General features: G+C 53.7%; 1 protein-coding gene across 1 annotated transcript; it reads right to left on the bottom strand.

Annotated features, from left to right (window-relative positions):
• Positions 1 to 15,991: 15,991 nt before the first annotated feature.
• LOC309682600 (guanylate-binding protein 2-like) lies at positions 15,992 to 24,976 on the bottom strand (the record flags this gene model as incomplete). The annotated part of the gene is made up of 8 exons (XM_082496707.1): positions 15,992 to 17,169; positions 17,299 to 18,523; positions 18,571 to 18,839; positions 18,957 to 19,017; positions 19,484 to 19,585; positions 20,025 to 20,152; positions 20,243 to 20,392; positions 24,856 to 24,976. The coding sequence occupies 7 exons, from the start codon at positions 24,974 to 24,976 to the stop codon at positions 17,957 to 17,959; spliced, it is 1,398 nt and encodes a 465-aa protein (XP_082352833.1). The 3' UTR covers positions 15,992 to 17,169; positions 17,299 to 17,956.
• Between the last annotated feature and the right edge of the window lie 549 nt (positions 24,977 to 25,525).

The following is a 25,525-nucleotide window of genomic DNA, read 5'->3' as shown; positions in this document are numbered from 1 at the left end:
ATTCACTGTGGTTCTCTGCTCCTGGGAAATATCATTCCCCATAGTCCCCGGCTGCTTACCTCCGTCAAGCGGTAGGTAATTAATCATGCACAATGCCGCTTCCTTTCAGCGATGCAAGTTCAGCCACTTCCTTTCAGCACTCCAAGTTCAGCCACTTCCTTTCAGCAATCCAAGTTCAGTCGGGCTTTGCCACCCGTCATCGGGATGCTGGTATTATAGCCCTGGGTGAAGTGAAACTTCAAGTCCCTGTTCAGGCGTCATTTTTGGCAGATTGAAAGACACGGACTCCGATATCCAGGATCGAAATCAGCTTTATTTAGCAAGCGTGCTCTTTATATACTTTTCTACCAAGGCCAGTAATTTTCTACTTTACTTGTTTACACCACCGCGTGCTCTAAAAGATCACGTTCCCCCCGAAAAGGGAATCTCTCTTCCCCGTGAGCAGCACCTCCTTATCTAGGGAGTAGCTTCACACAACTTCATCATCTGCCACAACAGTGCTGCAGCTGCTTATTCCTCCCTATTCGTTCTACCACACTTAACCCTTCTTTTGCCTCAGTGCCCACACCTGCTCTCCCCTCCCAGGCCCTGATCCCATCCCTCTGACCCACCCCACGCATCTCCTGGGCCATCTCAGTGCTCGCTGCAAACACCCAGCACTGACATGCTCATCCCACAGGCACCCCACACTTGGGGGTCCCCACAGGTCCCCTGGGGACCCTCATCAATCCCTCATACCCCAGCCTGACCCCAGGACCCCCTCCTGGCTGACTGGTCCAGCTCAAAGTTTGCTGGTGAGTGCCCACCGGGACTGAGGAAGACACAGATATTTACCCCTCCGGCCAGCAGCAGGGACTCGGGCTCTCACCCGTGGTCCCACTCCAGACACTGGCACTGAGCCCCTCACTCACCCCAATCCCTTTTGCCCCGCGCTCTCCCCTCCACGTGCCCACTGACCAGTTCCCCACACACAAGCGTGCCCTCCCGTGCCCTGACAGCGGTTAGGGACTGCCTGGCCAGGTTGCAGCTCTGCAGAAAGGTCCCTGGTTGTCCTGAGGTTTCATTGGACAAGCTAAGAGACATTGACAAAGAAGACAGAGAGCATCCTGGGCTGTCTGAGTCGGAAGACAGCCAGTGGGGGCGATTGTTCCCCTCTGCAAAGGACAGTGTCTCGAGGCAGTGACCCACATGTGGGGGCTTTGATAAACAAGGCATAAATGTAAATCATTCCGTTTGGGAGACTTAGTCCAAGCCTTGAAATCAGGCAGGATGAATCCCATCCCTGGCAACGACCACGTCCAAACTGAAGGGCCGGCACAGCAGCTGCCCAGCTTTGGCCGTGCAGGGTGAGCACCCTCTGTCCCGCATGTGGAAGGCCTCCAGTGAGAGCGCTGTGCCCTGGGGTCTCTGGGTAGCCAATGGCATCTGTCAGTCAGAGGGCAACGGCGTTATGCCATTGTACCCCATGAAATTTGGCCAACCTCTAGACAGGCATGATGTGGGGGAAGCACTGGCGGGTGTGGCCATTGCGTGATAGCAATGAAATGAAAATCCACCTTCTCCAACTATCGCTGCTTCCAGCTGCCTTCAGGTATCATAGAAAGGTTTAGGTTGGAAAGGACCTTGAAGATCATTGAGTTCCAATCCCCCTGCCATAGGCAGGGACACCTCCCTCTAGACCAGGTTGCCCAAGGCTACGTCCAGCCTGGCCTTGAACACCTCCAGGGATGGGGCCTCAACAACCTCTCTGGGCAACCTGGGCCAGTGCCTCACCACCCTCAAAGTGAAAAACTTCTTCCTAATGTTCAATCCTCCGGTTTAAAGTCATTCCCCTCGTCCTATCGCTACATACCCCAGTAAAAAGTCCTTCCCCAGCTCTCCTGTAGGCCCCCTTTAGGTACTGGAAGGCCACAATAAGATCTCCCCAGAGCCTGCTCTTCTCCAGGCTGAACAGTCCCATTCTTTCAGCCTCTCCTCATAGGAGAGGTGCTCCAGCCCTCGGATCATCCTCGTGGCTCTCCTCTGGACACGCTCCAGCAGGTCTATGTCCTTCTTTTGTTGGGGACTCGAGAGCGGGATGCAGTACTCCAGATGGGGTCTCACCAGAGTGGAGTAAAGGGGCAGGATCGCCTCCTTTCACCTGGCTGGCCACACTTCTTTTGATGCAGCCCAGGATATGGGTGGCCTTCTGGTCTGTGATCGCACATTGCTGGCTCATGTTGAGCTTCTTGTCAATCAGCACCCCCATGTCCTTCTCCTCAGGGCTGCTCTCCAGCCATTCCCTGCTGAGCCTGAATTTGTGCTTGGGATTGCCCTGACCCAGATGTAGAACCTTCCCCTTGGCCTTGTTGAACTGCATGAGGTTGGCTTGGGCCCACCTCTGCAGCCTGTCCAGGTCCCTCTGGGTGGCATCCCTCCCCTCCAGCGTGTCTACCTCGCCACACAGCTCGGTGTCATCGGCAAACTTGCTGAGTGAGCACTCGACCCCACTGTCCGTGTCACCGACAAAGATGTTGAACAGTACAGGTCCCAGTACTGACCCCCGAGGAACGCCACTCGTCACTGCTCTCCACTTGGACATCGAGCCTTTGACCGCAACACTTTGAGTGCGACCATCCAGCCAATTCTTTATCCACCAAGAGGTCCATTTTTTGAATCTGTGTCTCTTCAATTTAGAGACCAGGATATCAAGTGGGACAGTGTCAAACGCTTTGCACAAGTCCAAGTAGATGACATCAATTGATCTTCCCTTGTCCACTGCTGCTATACGCCCTTTGTAGAAGGCCACCAAATTTGTCAGGCATGACTTGCCCTTGGTGAGGCCATGCTGGCTGTCACCAATCACCTCCTTGTTTTCTATGTGCCTCAGCAGAGTTGCCAGGAGGATCTGCTCCATGATCTTGCCAGACACAGAGGTGAGACTGACTGGCCTGTAGTTCCCTGGGTCTTCCTTATTTCCCTTTGTGAAAATAGGGGTTACATTTCCCCTTTTCCAGTCAGTAGGAACCTCGCCAGACTGCCACGACTTCTCAAATATGATGGCTGGTGGCTTAGCGCCTTGATCTGCCAGTTCCCTCAGGACCCGTGCATGTGTCTCATCAGGTCCCACGGACTTGTGCACCTTCAGATTCCTCAGGTGGTCTCGCACTGGATCTTCACCTACAGTGGGCGGTTCTCCATTTTCCCAATCCTCGTCTTTGCATTCTGCGTCACGGGCACTGCGGCTGCAGTCCTTGCCAGTGAAGACTGAGGCAAAAAAGTCATTGAGTTCCTCAGCTCTGTCTCTGTCCCGGGTAACCAGTTCTTGCGTTTCCTTCCGGAGAGGGCCCACACTTTCCCTACTCTTTCTTTTCTCACTGACATACTTAAAGAAGGATTTTTTGTTTGTCTTAATGTCCCAGGCCAGATTTAGTTCTGTCTGGGCTTTAGCTTGTCTGACCCGATCCCTGCCTGCTCAAACCAGTCCTCTGGATACCTCCCAGGCTACCCGCCCCTGTTCCCACTCCCTATAGGCCTCCCTTTTGCTTTTGGTCATGTCCAGGAGCTCCTTGTTCATCCATGCAGGCCTCCTGGCTTTTCTGCCTGCCTTCCTCTTTGTAGGGATGCAGGTAAATGTTTAAGGCAGTGTGGGGTGGGAGGGTGCAGAGAGCTCACTGGGGGGGAGATCTTCACAGCCTTCTACGTAGTAAGTCTTTGGATGCAGAGCAATGGAGGTGTGGGTGCTGGAGGAATCTCCAAAAGCCAGGGCCATCCCATGGCTGTCCTTGCCAGCAGGGTCCCTGAACACCGTGGGAGGGAGAATTCAGAAAACCCCCTGCTGTTCCCTCCAATGCAGACCCCCTTGCTCTGAGCAAGCCCCCTTGCCTCTCTCCCACCCAGCCAAGCCTCTGCCCTCAGGGCTGTGGGGTCCAAAGCATGAACCAGCTCCTCTGCAGCCAGAGCTCCAGCAGAGCCATGGGGCAGCTCTCCAGCATCTCCCCTGAAGAGCACACAGGCTGAGAGCAGCTGCCCAGCAGACCTCCACGATGCAAATCTGCCCCATAGAAACTTTGTTTTTTCTGAAAAAGAGACCTTGAGAAGAGGTGAGAGGTTTAGTGGTCTGCAGTGGATCCCTCTGCTCTTGGCCGTGTCTGGTGGCTTTTGAGAGTAGGCCATGCGATCTAAAACCCCCATCAAAGATCTGGCTCCTGCCCCTACCGTTCCCATGAACCCATGGCTGCAGAGCAGGGTTGACTCCTGGGCAGCAAACCAGCAGATGCTCTGCTCCTCAGGGCACACGCAGCCAGCACCAACCAGAGCTCCAGCCATGGAGCTGAAGAAGGTCTCCTGGAAAGGAAAAGGGAGTTGAGTGTAGCAGGGAGAGCATCCGTGAGTAGTTCCTTTGATTTTGCTCAGAGAACTCTCCCCTAATTTGTCACTGTCTTTCCCTCCACGGAAAGTGCCCCTTGCCCTGAGGCAGCACATGTCCAACAGCAGCTCCATCACCCACTTTTTCCCCCTGGAGTTTGCAGCCAAGCGGGAGCTGCAGCTCTTGTACTTCTGGCTCTTCCTGGGCATCGACCCGGCTGCCCTCCCGGGCAACAGCCGCATCATCAGAGCCATAGCCTGTGACCACCACCTCCACACCCCCATGTAATTCTTCCTCCTCAACCTCTCCCTCCTCAGCCTAGGCTCCATCTCCACTGCTGTCCCCAAATCTGTGGCCAATTCCCTCTGGGACACCAGGGCCATTTCCTATGCAGGATGTGCTGCCCAAGTGTTTCTGTTTGTCTTCTTCTTGTCAGCAGAGTTGTCTCTTCTCACCATCATGGCCTATGACCGCTATGTTGCCATCTGCAAACCCCTGCACTACGGGACCCTCCTGGGCAGCAGAGCTTGTGTCCACATGGCAGCAGCTGCCTGGGGCAGTGGTGTCCTCCATGCTGTGCTGCACACGGCCAATCCATTTTCACTACCCCTCTGCCAAGACAATGCCATAAACCAGTTCTTCTGTGAAATCCCCCAGATCCTCCAGCTCTCCTGCTCACACTCCTCTCTCAGGGTAGGCTGCCTTCTTGTGGTTAATGTCTCCCTGGGGTTTGGGTGTTTTATTTTCATTGTCCTGTCCTATGTGCAAGTCTTCATGGCTGTGCTGAGGTTCCCTTCTGAGCAGGGACGGCACAAAGCCTTTTCCACGTGCCTCCCTCACCTGGCCGTGGTCTCCCTGTATGTCAGCACTGGCATGTTCACCTACCTGATGCCCCCCTCCACCTCCTCCCACTCACTGGATCTGCTCATGGCTGTTCTGTACTCGGTGGTGCCCCCAGCAGTGAACCCCCTCATCTACAGCATGAGGAACCAGGAGCTCCAAGACACACTGAAGAAGCTGAGTCAATCACTTGTCTTTCAGCAGCAATAAGCTGCCCAGGTCTCTTTACCAGCAATTTCCAGTTCATCTCAGGAACCACCTCGCCTTTGGGCATTTGGTCTGTGATCATCATGTTTGGCCAGGAGTATCTGCATCCACTCCACTTCTCCAGCGTCATGAGCCCAGTCTGTCTGAGGCAGAGGCCTTTGTACATGTCTGTGGCATGATGGTACAGCTGCTCTCCTGTGTCACATCTCTCTAATAAAAAGGGATTTCCTCACTTCCAGTGTCTGGAGGTTGGACTCTTCTTCCCCAGCTGAAGTGGAGAACCGGCTGAAGAGGTTGCCCCTCCAAGGCCATGCTGCTGTGCTTGGGTTCTGCATGGGCTCGGGGGTGGAGGGCATGGGGTGATGTGTTGGGGAAGGCCTGGGCTGAGCTTTCACCTGTGGGTGACCTCTGGCCCAGGAGTTGGTGAATGCTCAGAAGGGCTCTGCCTTGGACTGTCTCCGCATGGGTTTTGGGCACCACAGCCTGCTCACTCTGCAGAGCCGCACCACCCTCTCAGGGCTCTGTGGGGAGCACGGGGTGGGCCAGGAGTGTCCAGCCAGGTCAGCACAGGCACATTGCCATGGGAAAGGTTCTCTGGGGAAGGGACGTCCCTGGAGAAGAGCAAAGGAGCAACTCTGTGAGGGGAAGAAATGACCAGGAGAAAGGTATTTCTGCATTCAGCAGCTCGGGGCAGGCTGGTCTTTCGCTGGCGAGATGGGAAGTGGCTGGGCCAGGCTGGAAAGTGCCCGGCAGAGGACAAGACCAAAGTTGGCTGAGCTGTGTGACCACGCAGGGTGAGGACTCCCCCCAGGTGTGTTGTGGTGCAGACCCCAGGGCTCCTTGAAGGGAGCTGAGACGTGCAGGCACAGGAGAGAGGAGCCTGGTCTGGAACAATAGTTGCAGCTCTGTTGCTTGGCCACCTCCGGGACAGGGTGGTGACGGGGCCACGAAGCAGCATCCAGAGAGGGGCAGCAAAGACAGGCACAAACAAGGGATTCCTGTGCATTGCCGCCATTGTGCAGGTATGATTGTGGGAAAGGCAAAGCTCCCCTGGAGTCGGTTGCAAGGAATGTCAAGAGCGAAACAAAGAGCTTTGCTTGTTAGAGACCAAGGCTGAGCAAGGGAAATGCAGGGCTGCTGCTGAAGGGGAGGGAGATTTCACACCAGCAGACAGAGGGGCAGCTGAGGGACTCAAATGTCCTTTGTCTTTCCTGGAAAGGTCTCCAGGGCTCTGTGCTCAAAGAGAGGGCTGAAGGAGGAGGAGAGCCCATCTTGGCAGGAACCTCATGGAACGCCTCAAGGACAAATGCCAGTTTCTGCCCCTGCAGGGGACAAACCCTGGCAATGGCACAGGGTGAGGACGACCTGGCTGGTGAGCAGCTCTGTGGAGAAGGTCTTGGTGGTTAGTGATCTGGAGAGGAGGCAGCGGTGTGCCCGAAAGGAAGGGAGGCCACCAGTGTCCTGGGCTGTCTGACCAGGAGCATGGCCAGGAGAGCGAGGAAAGGGACTGTGCAGGTAACTGCATCCAGATTTCTCATCTCCAGTACAGGTAGAATGTTGGTGGTAAGCTGGAGTGGGTGTAGCAAAGGGTGCCCAAGATGGTCAGGGGCTGGAGCACTTGACTTATGAGAAGAGTCTGAGGGAGCGGGGCTTGTCCAGCCTGGAGAAGGGAAGGCCGAGGGGCACCTCAGTGCAGCCTACCAGTACCTACGAGGAGGTTACGGAGAATACAGAGCCAGGCTCTCCACCGGGGTGCATGTTGAGAGGGCAAAAAGCAGTGAGCGTAAGGTGATAGAGAAGAGCTTCAGCCTGGAGAAAAGAAAACACTTTTTCTCCATGGACTCAGTGCACCGTTGGAACAGGTCACCCAGAGAGGCTGTGCCGTCTCTGTCCCTGGGGGGTTTCAAACTACGACTGGATCAAGCCTTGAAGAACCCGGTCTGACCCTCTTTGTGAACTCTTTGACTGCAGACCTCCTGAGGTCTTTTCCGACCTGAGCTGTGTTATGATCCTATGACCTCTGGCTGTGTTCCTGGTGCTTATGGGTCATGAATCCTCCTGTGCCCTATGTGGCCATGCAGTGCAAGGCATGGGAACTCCTCCTCCTCCTCCTCCTCCTCCTTCTCTTCCTCCTCATCCTCCTCCTTCTCCTCATCCTCCTACTCCTTCTCCTCCTCCTCCTTCTCCTCGTCCTCCTCCTCCTCGCTCTTCACTGCAACTGCAGCCTGGGAGGCACTGCCTCAGACCTCTGTGTGTCCCGAAACTCATTGCAGTCAGCTTGAACCACCTCCACGTGCCTTGTCTGGCTGCGCACGGAGATGTTGGGAGAAAACCTGGGCTTTCCCGGGCTGGGATTTCTCCACCCCTGCAGTCTGCTTCTCTGCCCCTTCACTTTCTTTCCTACTTGAAGTTGAGACATGTGTGTTTTGGGAATGAGGGGAATGGACCCCAGACAGGACTCCTCAATACAGGCCTTGTATTCATGGTGAGGACCCCCTGCCCAGCCTCCACCTGCAGCTCCCGAGGGGCTCTAATCTTCTCTGCAACACCTGCCCATCCCAGGCGAACACCTCAGGTCCAGTTGGGCCTCCAAGAAAGGCACTGGATGTTTATGGTCAGGCCACTGAGGTCTGCCTGGAAAGGTGCACATTTTTTTTCAACATGATTCATCAGTCAAAAAAACTGAGTACTTTTAATGAAATCACCATGTTTTCCCACCATGTCAGAAAGGGAATGTCCCGGAAGTGCATTATTCATAGGAGAAGTATTGATCTTCCCCTCTACTTGCATGGCAGCTACTCTGTCTACTCCACTGTGTGTTTCTTCTCCCTCACCTTTCATGTGTTCCCACCTCTCCTGATTAAGTGACCTCGCCTGAGGGCATCTTTTCAGCAGTCTATCTCGACACATACCCTTCCCATGGCTCTCCAGGTTTCTCCCTCCCCTGGCTCGTTGGTCACTCAGATGCCTCCAAACTATGTGGTTGCTGGTTTGAGCTTCAGGGAATTAGAAAATTGCCCCATCTCTGAGAAATGTAATGAACTCTTGACACATATCCTTAATTATGTTTCTATCTATCCTTTCCTAGCTCTATCTAAAACAGTTCTTGTGCAGATATCCCTTGTGGAAGGTGGCCCTCGTGAGGTGCAGCTTGGATATGGCGTGTGGAAAAGGAGAGTGTTTTGAAGGTTATCGAATTGCATCATGTGTGGCTTTTGTTTTTTGTGAATGAGGAGAAGTGCTCCTGTGGCAGTTCTCTGAGGAAAGCAGGAGGGAATTGGTGGCAAGGTGCTGTAACATCCAGCTGCAGCCTTCAGTGGAGAAGTCTGCTGTAAGGAGAAGTGATGCAAGGCCCAGGGGGCCGATGAGAGAAATGGAGGAGTTGGGGAGGTGAGGAGCAAGGATGTCCATCGAGTGTCTGGCGTCAAGGGACTGCTTCTCCTACCTGCCCATATCAGCTTAGGTGACCCTCTGGGTCAATACCAGTTCTATAATGCTGTTATCACTGAAAAGGAAAAAAAAAAAAATTACTTTATAAAGTATATCTACTTTTTCATTAAGTAGTCATTGAAAACTTCCCCTTTAACTACCCTCCTAAAACTTCTCCAATTAGCTTCTGAAGACTTGAAGAACATTATAGGAAGAGACCAGGCACACGAGGGCTCTCTGCCTTGGAATGAGCCCCATGGTGGTTTTGGTGCTGAGTCCATGGACCTGCAGTGTTGAGAGGAGATTGCACAATCTGCTCAAGGAGTCAGAAGGAAACGCTGAAGTTTCCTGGAGTATTAATGAGCCCCACTGAGAGCCAATTCCAAGACAACCTCCCCACGGACATGTTAGAGCAGAAAATTAGAGGCAGTGATGACAAGCAGGCACAGGCCAAGCAGCGGTGGCTCTGGTGCTGAGTAAAGCCTTGGTGTGTTTTATCACGCCAAATGCCAAGCCCTGACCCCAGCCCCTCAGAAGAGAGATCCTGTCCATCCCACACGGCTCAGGGCTCTTCCTGGGATGTGTGGGGTGTGATGCCAGGATGCCAAGGACAACAGTTCAACACCTCCCAGCCTCCCCACTGTGTGCAAGGTGGCAACATGGCCTCAGTGCCATGAACCCTGGAGAAATAATTGCAGCATCCTTTCTAGCCCCCGGAATGGCATCAGCTAAAGTGCTTGCTACGCTTAAGAAGCTTGAGTGTTGGCTGGCCAAGCGATCTAATGCTACATCTTCAGCTTTAAGTAGTTTACTACTAGATGTAGACTCAGTTAGACATGCCAGACTGCAGAATCGAGCTGCAATAGATTTTTTGTTGCTGGCTCAAGGTCATGGCTGTCAAGATTTTGATGGGCTGTGCTGCATGAACTTATCAGACCATTCTCAATCTATTCATGTACGCCTCCAAGAGTTAATGAAACGAACGAAAAAGTTAAAGGAAGAGGACGGGTTCTTCTCTTTTGATCACCTTTTGCAAAACTGGGGACTCTCGGGATGGCTGGTTTCAATGGTCAAAGCAGGATTAATAATATTGTTGATAGTTGTAGTTGTGCTAGTGATGGTGTCATGTCTCATCTCCCTGCTGCAAAGGGCCCTGCAGCAGGTGATGGGGGCGGCATTTGTAGCACAAATACAAAAAGGGGGAATTGTGGGAAACTTTGGCTGGTCCGAGGGATCAGAATGCGAGCTTAAAATTGACCCTGAGCAGATATGCATGTACCCTTGAAGAGACTGGGGAGTCCTGAGAAGAGCCAAGTAAAAAGATAAGGGTTGGCAAACATCCTGGCTTTGACCAGAGCATGAAGAGCGCGTGATCAACAATTGTATTAGGTGGCTGGCGTGTGATGTGAGAGCGTAATGGGCAAAAGTAGAATGGTAGAATATATGCATAGATAAGCACACGGGTAAAAGAATATAAAAAAGCACTGCTTGTTAAATAAAGAAATTGGATTGCTGCAACTTGATGTTCAGTATCGTGTCCGTCCCAAAAATGACACCAAACTTGTTCTCACCCTGGCATGTCCCTACCTTTACTGACATCTCTCCACCCTCACTGGCTGTTCCTTCAAACACAAAATCATCCGTTCGGGAGGGGCAAAAGAGGAAAAAAGAAAATACAAGGTGAAGGCAAGGAAAAGGTCATGGCTGATCCTGGGCCGCATTAGACAGTGTTGCCCGCAGGTGGTGGGAGGTGATCCTTCCTCCTCATTCAGGGATGCCGAGAAGCTGGGTATGCGACCCAGACAGCAAAATGTTAAAGTCCCCAAGGGTAAAGGGAGGAAGTGGTATTTGCCATACCACGAAAATTTGTTTATGTTCTCCGGAAGAGAAGCACATGTCATCTACTGGCTTAGCAGTTAAAAGCACAATGAAAATATTTAGGGGTTTGATGTGCTGATTGGATGAAACTGGTGCCTGGCAGACTGTGGCGCGTGGTCCTTCGGGACAAGCACCGAGACCAACCCCGGTGGGAATTGGGAGGCTACAGTGCGTGCACTCTGCACAGCCCAGAAATCAGCAGTGTACTGCAGGATCCGATTGCTGCTGCAGCAGGAAATGGAATTTCGCATCTCATAACAGACTCAGGAAAAAGGCACATTATTGCCCCACCCCCTGTACAATTCACCCCTCTGGCCAGTCTGAATCCGGGTGGGAGAGGGCACCTGAGAGTTGATTATCAGCATAATAATATGTTATCGAGTATTGCTGTGCCGACACATCTCCGCTAATGGCTGCGTACCCGCTAGTGCAGCTCTAACAGCCACGCTCCAGGCAGCCGCACAGCCCTGGATGGCCGTGCTCCATGTCGGAGATATGTTCTTTACGGTGCCCTCGCCGGAGGAGGATAAAGAGAAACTGGCTCTTCCTTGGGAAGGAAGACAATACCCCTTTGACAGACTCCCACAGGGCTACAAACATTCACCCGCGATCGCTCATGCTGCGCTTGCTGAACTTTCACAGAGCGTCCCGCTGCCTCAGGATGTGGAACTCTGCCAAGAGATGATATTCTGACTGAAGGAACTTCTCCTGAGAGGGTGGTGTGTTGTGAAGCTCACTTATGACCTCACTGACAGTAAAGCCACAGCTTTTGTTTGAACAGTAGGCAATGCTTGTGTACCCACCATACACCCAATCAGTGCACTGCGATTAAATTGTACTCTGTCTGTCAGAACATAGAGTGTGGGCCCCAGAAAATGGGAACAAATGGCCAACCATTGCTCTTAAAGCATGTGTTGTATGGCAACAGCAAGGATTTATTGGGGAAATAACAGCATTAAGGCCCAAGACATCCGTCTTGACACCGAACAAAATGTTTGTCATTTTGAAATACATCCTGATGAAACCCCTGAAACTGTCCTTGTGCACGTTGGAAATGGATGTGCTTGTGCAAGAACCCTTTGTGATTCTGTAGTTACAGACGCCACCACTGTAGGTATACCCAGTCCCTGAAATATCTGTCTTGGTCGTTTTGCTGTAGTCCAAGGCTGGGTGTCCCAACAGAAGACATGGACCTGCTGGAGGGGATCCAGAGGAGGCCACAAAGATGCTGCGAGGGCTGGAGCCCCTCTGCTGTGAAGACAGGCTGGGAGAGTTGGGGGTGTTCAGCGTGGAGAAGAGAAGGCTCCGGGGAGACCTCAGAGCCCCTTCCAGTGCCTAAGGGGTCTCGAGGAGAGCTGGGGAGGGCCTCTGGGTCAGGGAAGGGAGCCATGGGACGAGGGGGAAGGGTTTGACACTGAAAGAGAGGGGCTTTAGGTGAGATATTAGAAAGAAATTCTTGCCTGTGAGGGTGGTGAGACACTGTCCCAGGTTGCCCAGAGAAGTTATGGATGCCCCAGTCCCTGGAGGTGTTCAGGGCCAGTCAGGACAGGGCTTTGAGCAAACTGGGCTGGTGGAAGGTGTGGGGACTGGAACTAGATGGTCTTTAAGGTGCCTTCCAACCCAAACCATTCTACCATTCTATGATTCCTTGTCCAAACCAGCAGTGGTCTGGTTCAGGCTCCAAAGGACGTAGAGGTCTAAGTCTTAACCCGACCAAGAACTTCTCTATCTCTAAGTTGTTCTCTGAAAACAGAGAACAAAGGAACAGAGTGACACAGTGAGCATCGATGCATATGAGCTTGGAACACTGATCATGCAGTTAACACATGAAGAGCAGGAGGCTTTTCCAAGACTTCTTTGTCAAGGAACAAAGTAAGCTGTGGGTACGAGGCCTCTCATGCAAACTTTTCCCATCGCAAGTCATTTGACTACAAGCCCCCTCTTTAGTCATGGACTCTTTGAAGTTGGGAAAGACCCTTAAGACCATCGAGTCCAACCGTTAACCTGGCCCTGGCAATCCCCCACTAAACCATGTCCCCAAGTGCCACGTCTACTCGTCTTTTAAATAACCCCAGGCTATTTCCTCCTGTCCTATTGCTTGTCACTTGGGAGAAGACACCAATGCCCACCTCGCCACCACCTCCTTTCAGGCTATTGTAGAGAATGTCTCCCATCAGCCTCCTTTTCTCCAGTCTAAACAACCCCAGTTCCCTCAGCCACTCCTCACCAGATGTGTTCTCCGGACCCTTCACCAGCCCTTCTCTGGACACACTCCAGCACCTCAATGACTTTCTTCTTGTAAGGGGCCCAAAACTGAACACAGGATTTGAGGTGGGGCCTCACCACTGCCGAGTACAGGGGCACAATCACTGCCCCAGTCCCACTGGAAACACTATTCCTGATCCAAGCCAGGGTGCTCCTGGCGTTCTTGGCCACTGCGCACAATTCTGGCTCATATTCAGCCGGCTGTTCACCTACACCCCCAGGTCCTTTGCTGCTGGGCAGCTTTCCAGCCATTCTGCCCCACAGCTGTAGCACTACCTGGGGTTGGTGTGACCCAAGTGGAGGACCTGGCATGACAGCTTGAGTGATCCTTTTTTGATCTCTTCCTGCTGAGCAGCTGCCTGCATGGCCATGCTCTCCCCTGGAGCTGGGACACCTCTCAAGGTTGCTCCTTGTGGCAGAAACCTCTCACCAACTGCAGATCCTTGGTAAGGGACCGGTGTTGCTCATAATCTTGCATTATAGCACACCAAGGTTTTGTATTGGAAACTTTGATTCTGAATTGGTAGTTTTGAATCATTGTGTCCTTAGTGCAGTAGGTAATCGAGGGAACCTTGCCACTGAAGTCACTCTTTACAACATCATATTTCAACAAAACCATTTTTGCTGATACCTTTAGTAGTGGTTCTTTAAGATGTCTTAATCTCCTGTCCACCACAAATTGGCATCATGGACAGGACGTTAAATCTGATCTGATCAGGGTGACCAAGTAGGTCAGGGGAGTGATGCTTATAAAGCACAAGAAGAGGCTGAGAGACGTGGGTTTGCTCAGACTTAAGGAGCAAAAGGGAGACTTCGATGCCATCTTCACTCAGTGGGAGGTGACGAGAAGGAGCACGTGGAGCAGCGTGGCTGTAGAGACATGCACAGAGCCCTTACACTTCTCTGTGTGATCCAGAGCAAACTTTGCTGTTCTCAGTGAGATTCATCTCACCTGTCTCTGGCAACCACAGCACTGATGTCCCTGCCCACTGGCCCACCTCTGCTGCCTTTGCAGGTGCTGGGATGCTTCTCCTCAGGAAGAAGGCAAACAGGGTTGAGAGGACCATGCTCATTTGGCAACAGCGGGGCACAGCTGGACCCTGTGCACCTGCTTTGCAGGAGGAAGAGATCCTGACTGGGAGGACAGATCAGCAGATCAGCTCACCGCAGTCAGCCTCAGGGAGATGTTTTGGGGCGCTCTCCTTTCAGAGGCAAAGCCTGAAGGAAACTCAACTCATACCACACACCAGGTCTGCATGGCTTGGAGGCAATGCCTGCTGGCCCCAGGGCCAAGGCTGTGAGGAGGAGAGCACTGCTCATGTGGGTCAACAGTTGGCTGAGGACTTGGTGTTGGTGATGGGGTTAGGGGCTCACCCACCACGGGACCCTGTATGCAGATCAGTGTGTGCCTGGCAGAGATGGGATTCACTGCCCCAATGGGGCAAATGAATCTTTGACCTTGTAAGGGAGGCTTTGAAGTAAGGGTGAGAGGGAGAGGGCATCCAGCAGCGTGTGAGGGAGTGGCAGACAGGGTCGATGAGCAAAGCTCCGGGGTGATGTGACAGGAAGGGATTGAAAAATCAATAAAGGAGACCTTAATCAGGTCACCTCCAGCACTTGTGTGTAACAAGGAAGTGCCTCCGTGTCACCGTGATGGAGAAATCCCCAAAGCCTCTCCAGGAACTCAGCATGCTGGGGTGCCTCTCTAAAGTCTCTGCACATTAATGCATGTGGCACGGGGAATTAACGTGAGGAGGGAGAGATCTGTGTGCAGTTGCCGGGCTACAATCTGTTTGGGAACGCAAGATGGCCGTGCCCAGAGGGTGGTGGTGAATGGAGTTCAATCCAGTTGGTGTGCGGTCACAAGTGGTGTTCTCCAGGGCTCAGTGCTGGGGCCGGTTCTCTTTACTATCTTTATCAATGACCCGGAGGAGGGGATCGAATGCACCCTCAGTAAGTCCGCAGATGACACTAAGCTCGGCGAGCGTGTTGATCTGCTTGAGGGTAGGATGGGTCTACAGAGGGATCTGGACAGGCCGGACTAATGGGCCGAGGCCAATGGTATGAGGTATAAGAAGGCCAAGTGCCGGGTCTTGCACTCGGGTCACACCAACCCCAGGCAGTGCTACAGGCTTGGGGCAGTATGGCTGGAAAGCTGCCTGGCAGAAAAGGGCCTGGGGGTCTTTAAAAGACGTGTAGGTGTGGCGCTTAAAGACCTGATTCATTGGTGGAAATTGCAGTGTTAGGTAGTGTTGGGCGAAAAGGCTTCAAGTTATGCCAGGTGAGGGTTAGACTAGGTATGAGGAAAAATTTTTCACTGAAATGATTGTTAGACATTGGAATGGGCTGCCCAGGGAGGGGGTGGATTCGCCATCCCTGGAGGTGTTTAAAAAAGGGGTAGACGTGGTACTTGGGGACATGGTTTAGAAGCGGTTTTGCCAGGGTAGCTTAGTGGTTGGACTTGATGCTCTTCAAGGTCCCTTCCAACCTCAGCAATCCTATGGTTGTATGTGGTGGGGCGGCTCCCAGGACTAGAGTGTGGCAAGGGAGGGTCTCACGGTGTGGGGGCTCAGGAGGGCAAAGAGCACCCGCACAGGAGCCTGTGGAGGAGCAGAGCCTGGGCTTTGTCCTCGGGAGCTTCCCCAGGACCTTGCTGGGTGAGCAGGGGCTGTGCTCTGCAGACCTTCCTCTCTCACGGGCAGACCTCCCCTGCAGGGATGGAGTGCCCACAGCGCAGGAAAGTCTTTCCAGGGGCTAGTGCCTCTGGCATGGCGGGGGTGACTGCCTTTGGAGCAGCCCCTCTGTCCAGAAAGAACTCAAAACCCTCTACTCCTTCACCTTACTGCAACGGTTAGTGTCCCTGCTTCTTCTCATGCTGCAGGTGAACATTTCATTGCCTGCAGGGAAGAGGGACACCCCTTTGCCCATGGGTGTCGTGGGTTGACCCCGGAAGGCAGCTAAGCCCCACACCACTTGGGGGATGGAGGAGACAATGGGAAGGGTGAAAGTGAGACAACTCATAGCTCACGATAAAGACAGTTTAATAGATAAAGCCAAAGGTGCCTGTGCAAACAAAGCAAAAGAAGGGATTCATTCTCCACTTCCCATCGGCAGGCAGTCAGCCACCTGCAGGAAAGCAGGGCTCCATCGTGTGTAGCGGTGACTTTGAAGACAAACGCCGTAACTCCAAACATCCCCCCTCCCTCCCGCTTTCCCCCGGTTTCCATTGCTGGGGCACAGGCTCATATGGTCCGGGATATCGCTTTGGTCAGTTGGGGTCAGCTGTCCCCGCCGTGTCCCCTCCCAACTCCTTGCCCACCCCCCGCCTACTCCCTGGTGTTTGAGAAACAGAAAAGGTGCAGACACGCTTCGGTGACAGCTAAAACAGGGGGGTGACACCAACAAATCCAAAACACACAACCACCCCGGCATCTAAGGAGAACATTAACTCTCTCCCAGCCAACCCCAGTACAATAGGGGGGACACCTCCCATGAACCCTCTGTACAGCAGCCACCTCCTGCTGTACCACCCCAGACACCCTCGGGAAGGGGCACTTGGGGATCTCTTGGGTCAAGAGAGACAAGAGGCAGCAGCTTGCAGATGTGGTGAGCGAGCAGAGAGCACGACAGCCCTCTGGGGACAACTTCCTCATCGCTTCAGAGGGAGAAGAGCCTCCCGAAGGACCAGGGTGGGAAGAGCTACGGAGCAGAGGATGGCTTTCACCCACTGCTCCCTGGGTCACGGGCTCACTCCTTCTGGGTCCCTCTGCCCAGGACCGATGCCAAGCAAACCAGGTAGCGCCCACCACGGGGATTCCTGCTCTACTCACAACCTCACAACGTTCCCCATGCCTTCAGATGGAGGGAGAGAGCAGGTGCTCTGGGAGGGAAGAGGACAACAGCTTCTCCTGGAGGAGACACGCATGAAAGCACTATCTACAGTGCAGTACAAGCGAACGTGGATGTCACTTCCCTACTCTACGGCAAGCGTCTTGCAGGAAAGGCTTTCAAACTTTAACAGACTGTTACATGGGCACAATACACACCTCTCTTACTTTGTGACTACAGTCTTGGTAAATATTTCAATGCTTTCATAAGGGAATACACCATAAGCGTGGCATTTGACAATATACTCTCTCTATTCATCGCCTTCCACCGGTCCTCCCACTCCTTCTGAGTTCTCTCATACAGCTCCTGCACACCTGGGGACAGAGGAACAGAGGTGTTGCAAAGGCGGGAGCTGAGCCCCCAAGCTCCCAAGGACTACTCTTGTCCCCCCCACCAAGCTTGGCCCTCGACAGGCAGTGACATTTCTGCCCCCCAGAAGTTACTTTTCAGCTCCTTGTCCTTCTCTGCCAGGGACAGTTGGGTGTTGACGATGATTTTTTCCAGAGCCTCTAGGCGCGGGAGGAACTCCAGCAGGACAGCATCAGCCTGCAGGAGCACAGATAGAAGAGGAATCGCAGGGAGAAAGAGCAGCAGGGGGGAAATGGTTTCCTGGGGGAAGGGGATGGGACGTGGAGCCTCTCCCCTTGAAGGGGAGCTGCTCTTGTGCCTACCTTCACCCCCTTGCCAGGCAGCTCCCAATATTTCTCCAACAGTGCCTGCTGGTCTGCTTTGAACAGCTCATAACCCCCTGACACACTGTAGGCACCAGCACTGATGTTTTTGTCTATGTCTTGGTAGAGGTTCCAGAGAGCAGCCTCGCAATTGCGACGGGACACCTCCTCGTTGGCCTTGCAGAACGTCGCCTTGATGGCCTCCACCTGGCGCTGTCCAGAAAGATGCAGAGCAAAGGCATCAGCCCAGGCTGAGCTGCGGCCGCCACTCATATCCTAGGAAAAATCAAGCCCTGTTTCCACGGAAATTGGAATCTCCATCTGTGGAGTGATCACTGGCAGGTGAGAGATGGGGAGGGCACTGTGTACCCACAGACATCTCTGCACCGAGTTGCACGGGAGAAGAGGGCATGCCAGGCACAAGAATTAGTCAGCAGGATAGGGCAAATATGTCCCTGGGGAAATCATGGTTGGGCTGGGGAGCACCTACTGTAAGATCTGCCTGGAAATGGCAGATGTCATCCCCGAATGCCTGTTTCTGGAACAGCTCCAGTGCCTCCCGCTCGCACTGGCTGTGCAGATCCAGGAGCTCCTCAACGGTCTCCGTCGGCAGCTGCGCCCGCTCATCCATCAGATCGTGGTACAACTTCACAGCCTCTTCCAGTGCCGCTGCATTTGCAATCTTGGCCAGGGCGAGCACCGCACTCTCCAGGCATGGCACTGCCCCGCTCTGGATGGCCTCCACGTAGGCCTCTGCCAGTTTCCCCAGCACTGCCAAGGACGACCGAGGATGAGAGATCGGCAGCCCCAACACAACCCAGGCTCCCCTTCGGCCCCGGCTCCTGCCATATCCCTGCTGCCTCCCTGCCAGAGCCTGCCTCAACTTCTCTTCCAAACTCTTTCCCACCCGCCTCCAACACCCAGAACCTCCAAATCCAGAGGCAGGCACAGCAGCCAGCAGAAAACCTCTCCCTTTCCCCACCGGCATCATTTGACCCTGCATTTGACCCCTCCCCAGACACAGTGCCAAGAGCTGCTGGCCACCCAACCCTCTGGACAGCCGTACTCACACGTCCCTGTTATGATGCCGCCACCGGGGATGGTCTTAGGTGAAGACTTCTCCCAGATGTGCCTGCAGAATTTCTCCGCCTGCTGCTGGAATTCAGGATTGATCTCATGATCCTGAAGCTCCTCCAAGCGGACCAGGTCCCTCTTGTGGGCTGGCTGCTCAAAAACAAAGCACTTGCGATTTGGAAAGAACCTGCAGATGCATTCCCGGGGCTCATTGTAGCGCTGGATCTCTGGGCTGTTACCTGTGGGGTAAGGGGACACGGAGCAAGTTCACCGGGCTTGGGCTGCTCTTGACTTACCCTGAAATGCCGCTGAGTCTGGGGCTGGACGTCTCCAGCAGCACAGCACCATTCCCTTACCAGCCTTCAAATTCAGTGCCATCTCCAAGTAGTCATCGTCAGAGATTTCCTTCCCATCCACCTCCATCTGCAGCGTGAAATCCCGGACAGTCCAGACAAACGTTGGGAAGAAGGAGACAAACTTTTCAGAATCCTTCCGTTTATCGTTACTCTGCTCGGGTGCTGCTTTCAACTTGACATGCTCGGACAGCTTCATCACATAGCTAGGGAGCTGGCTAAGGAAAGAGGGAGCTCTGCTCTGAAGGCAGGGGCATCGCCATCCTGCAAGCCCCCAGCACTTCATGGGCAAGAGGGGAGACTCTGCGGGGACAGACAACTGCAGGGAACCACCGGAAGGAGGAGGGAGAAAAAGCCTCAGCCCTCAGCTCCACCACATGGCACTCCTGAGGATTCAAAGCACATCACTGGGCACCACCAGAAGGTTCTGCCACTGTCAGTAGGAAGTAGCATTTGTCAAGCCCTTGCCCACCACACAGGCAGAGGAGGGCATCCCTGGTGCTGCTGTCCCACCAAGGATACTAAAGTTGCTCCATGGCCTGCTGGTCAATGGTGCCTCTGCTGTTGTAGATCAGGGTGCTGGAGAGCAGTACGGTGAGCACAAAGATCCAGGTGTCGTTCTTGGTGTCGCCCTGGAACAACAACCCATGCCTCTTGTTAACAACACTCCCAAAGTCTGAGCAGAACCCTAGAGCCCCAGACCCTGAGCACCCCTAACCAACATGCCATGGCAAGCCCAGTGTTTGGAGACATCCACCCCCATGCCACCCCCATGTCTTTCTGCAGCCGCGTTATCCTCAACTCTTTACTCTCAGGGTGCCACCACACCTCTATCCAAGTGCTCCCTGAGCTCCCCATTCCCGTTCTGCTGCTCTTTGCCAGAGAAGCAGAGGAATTTGGCACCTCGTCTACCCCAACCGCCTTCCCCGTGGCCGCCGGCTCTTCCCAGCACACAGGCTGAAGGCCTCCACCGGTGGTGGGAACACCTGTACTCTGGTCCCCGTGGCTGGGCCCTCAAGAGCTTCCCCAAGTGCTGGGAATGCACAAAGGCAGCTTCCGCCTCTGCCACACCTTCTCCACGTCGCCCAGCCCTTCAGTGTCCAGCAGCACCAGAGTGTGTCCAGGCTGGCAGGGGTGAGGTACACACCACATCCAGACCCCTTTGGTGTGGGACTGCAGGCCGCAGCCCAGCGAGAAACCTGTGGGGAGGACGTACGGCTCTCCAGAGTGCTACATAGAGAGGGGGAAACCCAGGTACCTTGGCCAGCCGGGGCCGGGACCTCCCTCACCTTTCCTCTGACCAGCCAGCCTGTTCATGAGGTAGGACTTGCCAGTGCGGTACAGCCCTGTGATGCCCACCACCACCACAGGCTGGGTGATCTCCAACAGCACCTGCAGGGCCTCCTGATGCACCACCAGCCTCTTCGTCTGGCTGTTCTCTATGAGGCAGACAGGCTCCGGCATGTGCACTTCAGATGCCATTGCTGACGCAAACGCAGCCTGCGGAGGAGACGGCGAGACGGCATGCTTAACAAGGTGGGGGCACCCCACAGTCCAAACAGGGACAGTCCTTATCACCCTGCTTCATTTCTCCAAGCCAATCATGCTTTGCATCAAATTCCTTCCACCACACCTCCTCTTTTGGCCCATCGCAAGCGATGCTGCCAAGACAACGACGACACTTGGAAGAGGTGCACAGCCCCTTCCCGTTGGCCACACAACAGGAATGGCTCAATTCCGCAAAGCCCACTGGGACCGTGGCAGTGCTCTGCATTGTGTCCTGAACCCCCCGTGGAAGTTTGCTGAGTGCCGAATTGTGCAGAAATGGGTGTGGGACAGAGCAATGGCCTCAGGCAGGGCTCTAGGGCAGAGGAATGGCTGCAGAGTCACAGCAGCACCAAGGGAAGGATAGGTTAGGGGGTGAAAGTCAAGCTTCTGGGAGCTGCCTAGCAATGTCTCCATAAATTTCTCATGCCTGACCCCCTCAAATCCCCTCTCACCCCCCGCAGTGCCTCTCACCGGGACATGAGTTCCTGCACAATGTGCAGTTAATTTTCAGCAGTAAGAAGAGGCTTAGCTAAAAAGTGAACTTATTGAACAGAATTGGTCCTGTTTTACCTCAAAACGCAACCACCATGACAAGCCCCCGCACCTGTGGCTTCCCGGGTCAGAAGGAGGCATTCCGCAGCCCCAGTGTGCAGGGCTGCTTGCCCGGGCTGGGGGGAGGCGTGAGGGGAAGGGACTCACCGCTGTCTTCGTCCCCTGTCCGGAGCTGCAAGAGCTTTGCTGCAGCCTGGGTCCTGCTCTGACTTTTATCCTCTGCACTTGGCCAGCGGCCCCTCTCCTGCTATTCCGGGAAATCAGGGAGTCTGTGGAGGAAAATGAAACTCAGGATCTGCGAGCAAGAAAATTAACTCTATCCCAGCCAAAACCACCACAGAATCACAGAATCACAGAATCACAGAATAGTCAGGGTTGGAAGGGACCTCTGGAGATTATCTAGTCCTACCCCCCTGCCAGAGCAGGGTCACCTACAACAGGTTGCACAGACAGCGTCCAGGCGGGTTTTGAACGTCTCCAGAGTGGGAGACTCCACAACCTCTCTGGGCAGCCTGTTCCAGTGATCCACTACCCTCAAAGTGAAGAAGTTCCTCCTCATGTTAAGATGGAATTTCCTATGTTCAAGCTTGTGCCCATTACCCCTCGTCCTATCAATGGGAACCGCTGAGAAAAGACTCCTCCCATCCCTCTGGCATCCTCCCTTTAAGTATTTGAAAGCATTAATAAGATCCCCCCTCAGTCTTCTTTTCTCTTGACTAAAGAGACCCAAGTTCCTCAGCCTTTCCTCGTATGAAAGATGTTCTAATCCCCTAATTATCTTCATAGCCCTTTGCTGGACCCTCTCCAGCAGATCCCTGTCTTTCTTGTACTGGGGAGCCCAGAACTGGACGCAGTACTCCAGATGCGGCCTCACCAGGGCAGAGTAGAGGGGGAGGATGACTTCCCTCCACCTGCTGGCCACACTCTTTTTGATGCACCCCAGGATGCCATTGGCCCTCTTGGCCGCCAGGGCACATTGCTGGCTCATGGTCATCCTGTTGTCCACCAGGACTCCCAGGTCCCTTTCCACAGAGCTGCTCTCCAGGAGGTCAGCCCCCAACCTGTACTGATGCATGGGGTTATTCCTCCCCAGATGCAGTACCCTACATTTACCCTTGTTGAATTTCATTAGGTTCCTCCCTGCCCAACTCTCCAGCCTCTCCAGGTCACGCTGCAAAGCTGCACAGCCTTCTGGCGGGTCAGCCACTCCTCCCAGTTTAGTGTCATCAGCAAACTTGCTGATGGTACACTCTATCCCTTCATCCAGATCATCGATGAATATATTGAACAGGACTGGACCCAGTACTGACCCTTGAGGGACACCACTTGTTACTGACCCTCAACTAGACTCTGCACCACTAACCACAACCCTCTGAGCTCTATCTGTCAGCCAGTTCTCAATCCACCCCACTGTCCATTCATCTAGCCCGCACTTCCTAAGCTTGCATGTGATAACCTTCTTTACACCCAGGTGCTTTGAGATGATAAGAATGAACAAGAAGTCGGGAACGGTCACCGCCACGACAGCTGACCCCCAACCGACCATTTTGCTTTGTTTGCACACACAGCTTTTGCTTTGCCTATTAAAACATCTTGATCTCGACCTATGAGTTCTCTCCCTTCTGATTCTCTGCCCCATCCCACCCGGGGAGGGGCAGCCACCGGCTGTGTGGGGCTTAGTTGCTAGCTGGGGTTAAACCACGACAAGCCCCAGCTATCACCAGCCCCTCCCGGGCTCCAGAAAACCCCACGCACAGACGTGGAGGCAGCACAAGGGCTCAGCCCATGCCCAGTCCCAGAAGCTGCTCCACGGCAACCTCCCGCACCCCCCGCGACTCACTGTGGCAATGGCCAGCTCCACACACACTGCCCACTGCTGGGCTTTGAATCCTCTCTGAGGACCTCACAAGCACTGCCCTCTTCCAGGCAAAGCAAGGCGATCCCCAGGGGGGGACAAGAGGCTGCCCCTCATGTCAAGGGCACTCCCCGCATAGTAGGGAGGAGAGGAAAGGTTCGGGCATAGCGCCCCAGCTTCGGCCAGTCCTAACGCGCGTGCAAAGCCACAGGGGGGTGAACACCCGCTCCCAGCCACCCATTCCTCTTGCTCAGTGCCAGAGCCTACGGAGACGTTTGGGCCACCTCCTCCTCCCACCCGCTTGGGTCCCTGTCACTTGCTGGGGACCCCGTGGCTTCCCGGGTCAGAAGGAGGCATTCCGCAGCCCCAGTGTGCAGGGCTGCTTGCCCGGGCTGGGGGGAGGCGTGAGGGGAAGGGACTCACCGCTGCCTTCGTCCCCTGTCCAAGGCTGCAACAGCTTTGCTGCAGCCTGGGCCCTGCCCTGACTTTTATCCTCTGCCCGTGGCCAGCGGCCCCTCCTATGCTATTCCGGGAAATCAGAGTGAGTCATAGAGCGAAAGTGAAAGTCAGGCACTGGTAGGCAGGAGGAAAACCCCACCCAGAGAGACCGCCCATGGTTTGACAGGGCCCACAAGCTCAGCACAGAAACTCGGAGCAGACAATGTAAAGACAGTTTAATAACTGAAGGACCAAGAACAAAAAACAAGCGACCCAAAAGCAAACCCTCACCACCTCCCAACCGCATGTTATCCCACACCGGGGCGTGAACCATTCCCCTAATGTCTGCGCACCCCACATCGCTTTTCCCCCCGGCTTGTGGTGGAGTGAAAGACACGAACTCCGATATGCAGGATTGAATTCAGCTTTATTAAGCAAGCGTGCTCTTTTTATACTTTTCTACCAAGACCAGTAATTTTCTACTTTGCTTGTTTACACCATCACATACTCTAAAAGATCATGTTCCCCCGGTAAAGGGAATCACTCTTCCCTGTGAGCAGCACCTCCTTATCTAGGGAGTAGCTTCATACAACTTCATCATCTGCCACAACAGTGCTGCAGCTGCTTATTCCTCCCTATTCGTTCTACCACACTTAACCCTTCTTTTGCCTCAGTGCCCACATCTCCCCTTTTTCCTTTTGTTGAACAATTAGCACTGTGTTGATTGAGTTTTTCAACATTCTCTGCATATATTGTAAAAGGCACAGTAAAAAGCACGGTTCTGCAAAGCAGCATGTCCAACCGAGTCTATATCCATTAATAAGCTAGACAGAGACAGTGACGTGGCATTGCTCTGTTTGGGAAGCCAGCACTCAAATTTATTCAACGTGGCTAAAGCTTGCGAAGCAGCATAGAGGCCGTAATTATCTCCCCTTTACTCCAAAACCCCACGTTATCATTGCATTCGCTCTGAAAGGCGTGGGCCGATCGTTTGGGGCGTCGATGATGTTTTGTAAAATTCAGAATCGTTGATGTATTTGGGGTCAACTGCGTAAGTCTTCCCGGACTACAGGGCTCTCCCCTTATATGTGAGGGTACACCTCCCCAAGCTCGATCGCCACAGATAAAGAGCCCCCGCAGGAGCTGTAAAGGCACATTGCTGGAGCGGGAGACCTTACTACTGCTCTAGCTGCACCAGGCCATGTTATTTCTATACATTGACAGAGAAGAATTAACATTCGGTGCTCGTATACTTAAAATTGTTTCCAGTATACTGAAAAATTAGACAGCTATCCATTTTGATTGAGCCTAGGAGTTCATTCTCCTGTGGCTCATGGGGTAGGGGTGGCAAGTGAGGAGCCCACCCATCCCAGTTATGAGCCAAAGCCGATGAGTTTCCAAAATGCCTTGCTTGTTCATGGCTTGGCCAGTTGTCTGCTGGGACACCAACGAGACATGTGGAAAAGGGGTTTCCTGGGGTAGGCAGCGAAAGGCGCAGGGTGTCCTGACTGGTCTTGTTTGCCAAAGTTACGCAGATGTTTTCCTTGGGTGCCGGTGGGATCCACAGCACATCTCCTGGTTCTGCTGTCATCATGATGACGAGGATGACTGCAGCGATGGTCGGACCCATCTCGCCAAAACGCATCTTGGTGCAGTATCTGTGGAGACCCAAGCATATCCTCGACCCCAAGTTATCTGTGGGTACGGACCTTCCCATTGGTTATTCATCATATTTTTGATCATCAGCTGTGCTTTCGCCCGTGGAGAGAGTGCTTGCAGTCCCTCTGAGAGAGTAAAGTGTTTTATCACGGCCAGCTCACCGTCCGTCCATCGATTTAAAAAATTCAAGACATATAATGCTTTTGCTAAACGTTGTGGCGGTGTGCCTAGGGCCACCCCCCTTTTTGTTTTTGCAACATGGCTTTGAGCATGCCATGGGCCCGTTCCATGATGGCTTGGCCAGTAGGAGAATGGGAGATACCCGTAACGTGGGAAACCACCCACACCTGGAAAAAGCGTGCCGTCTGACGGGCCGTATAGGCAGGACCGTTATCAGTCTGAACATGTCGCGGGACACCAATGCCACAAAGGCGGCCTTTAGATGCCGAACTACATCTCTAGCTCGCTCAGCTGTATGACAGGAGGCAAAAATACATGTCGAAAATGTGTCAACCGACAC

The sequence above is a fragment of the Vanellus vanellus genome (genome assembly GCF_965231255.1).
Source record: "Vanellus vanellus genome assembly, chromosome: 30".
Lineage (NCBI taxonomy): Eukaryota > Metazoa > Chordata > Aves > Charadriiformes > Charadriidae > Vanellus > Vanellus vanellus.
The sequence above is the reverse complement of the archived record's forward strand: the minus strand, read 5'-3'. Positions and strand labels throughout refer to the sequence as shown.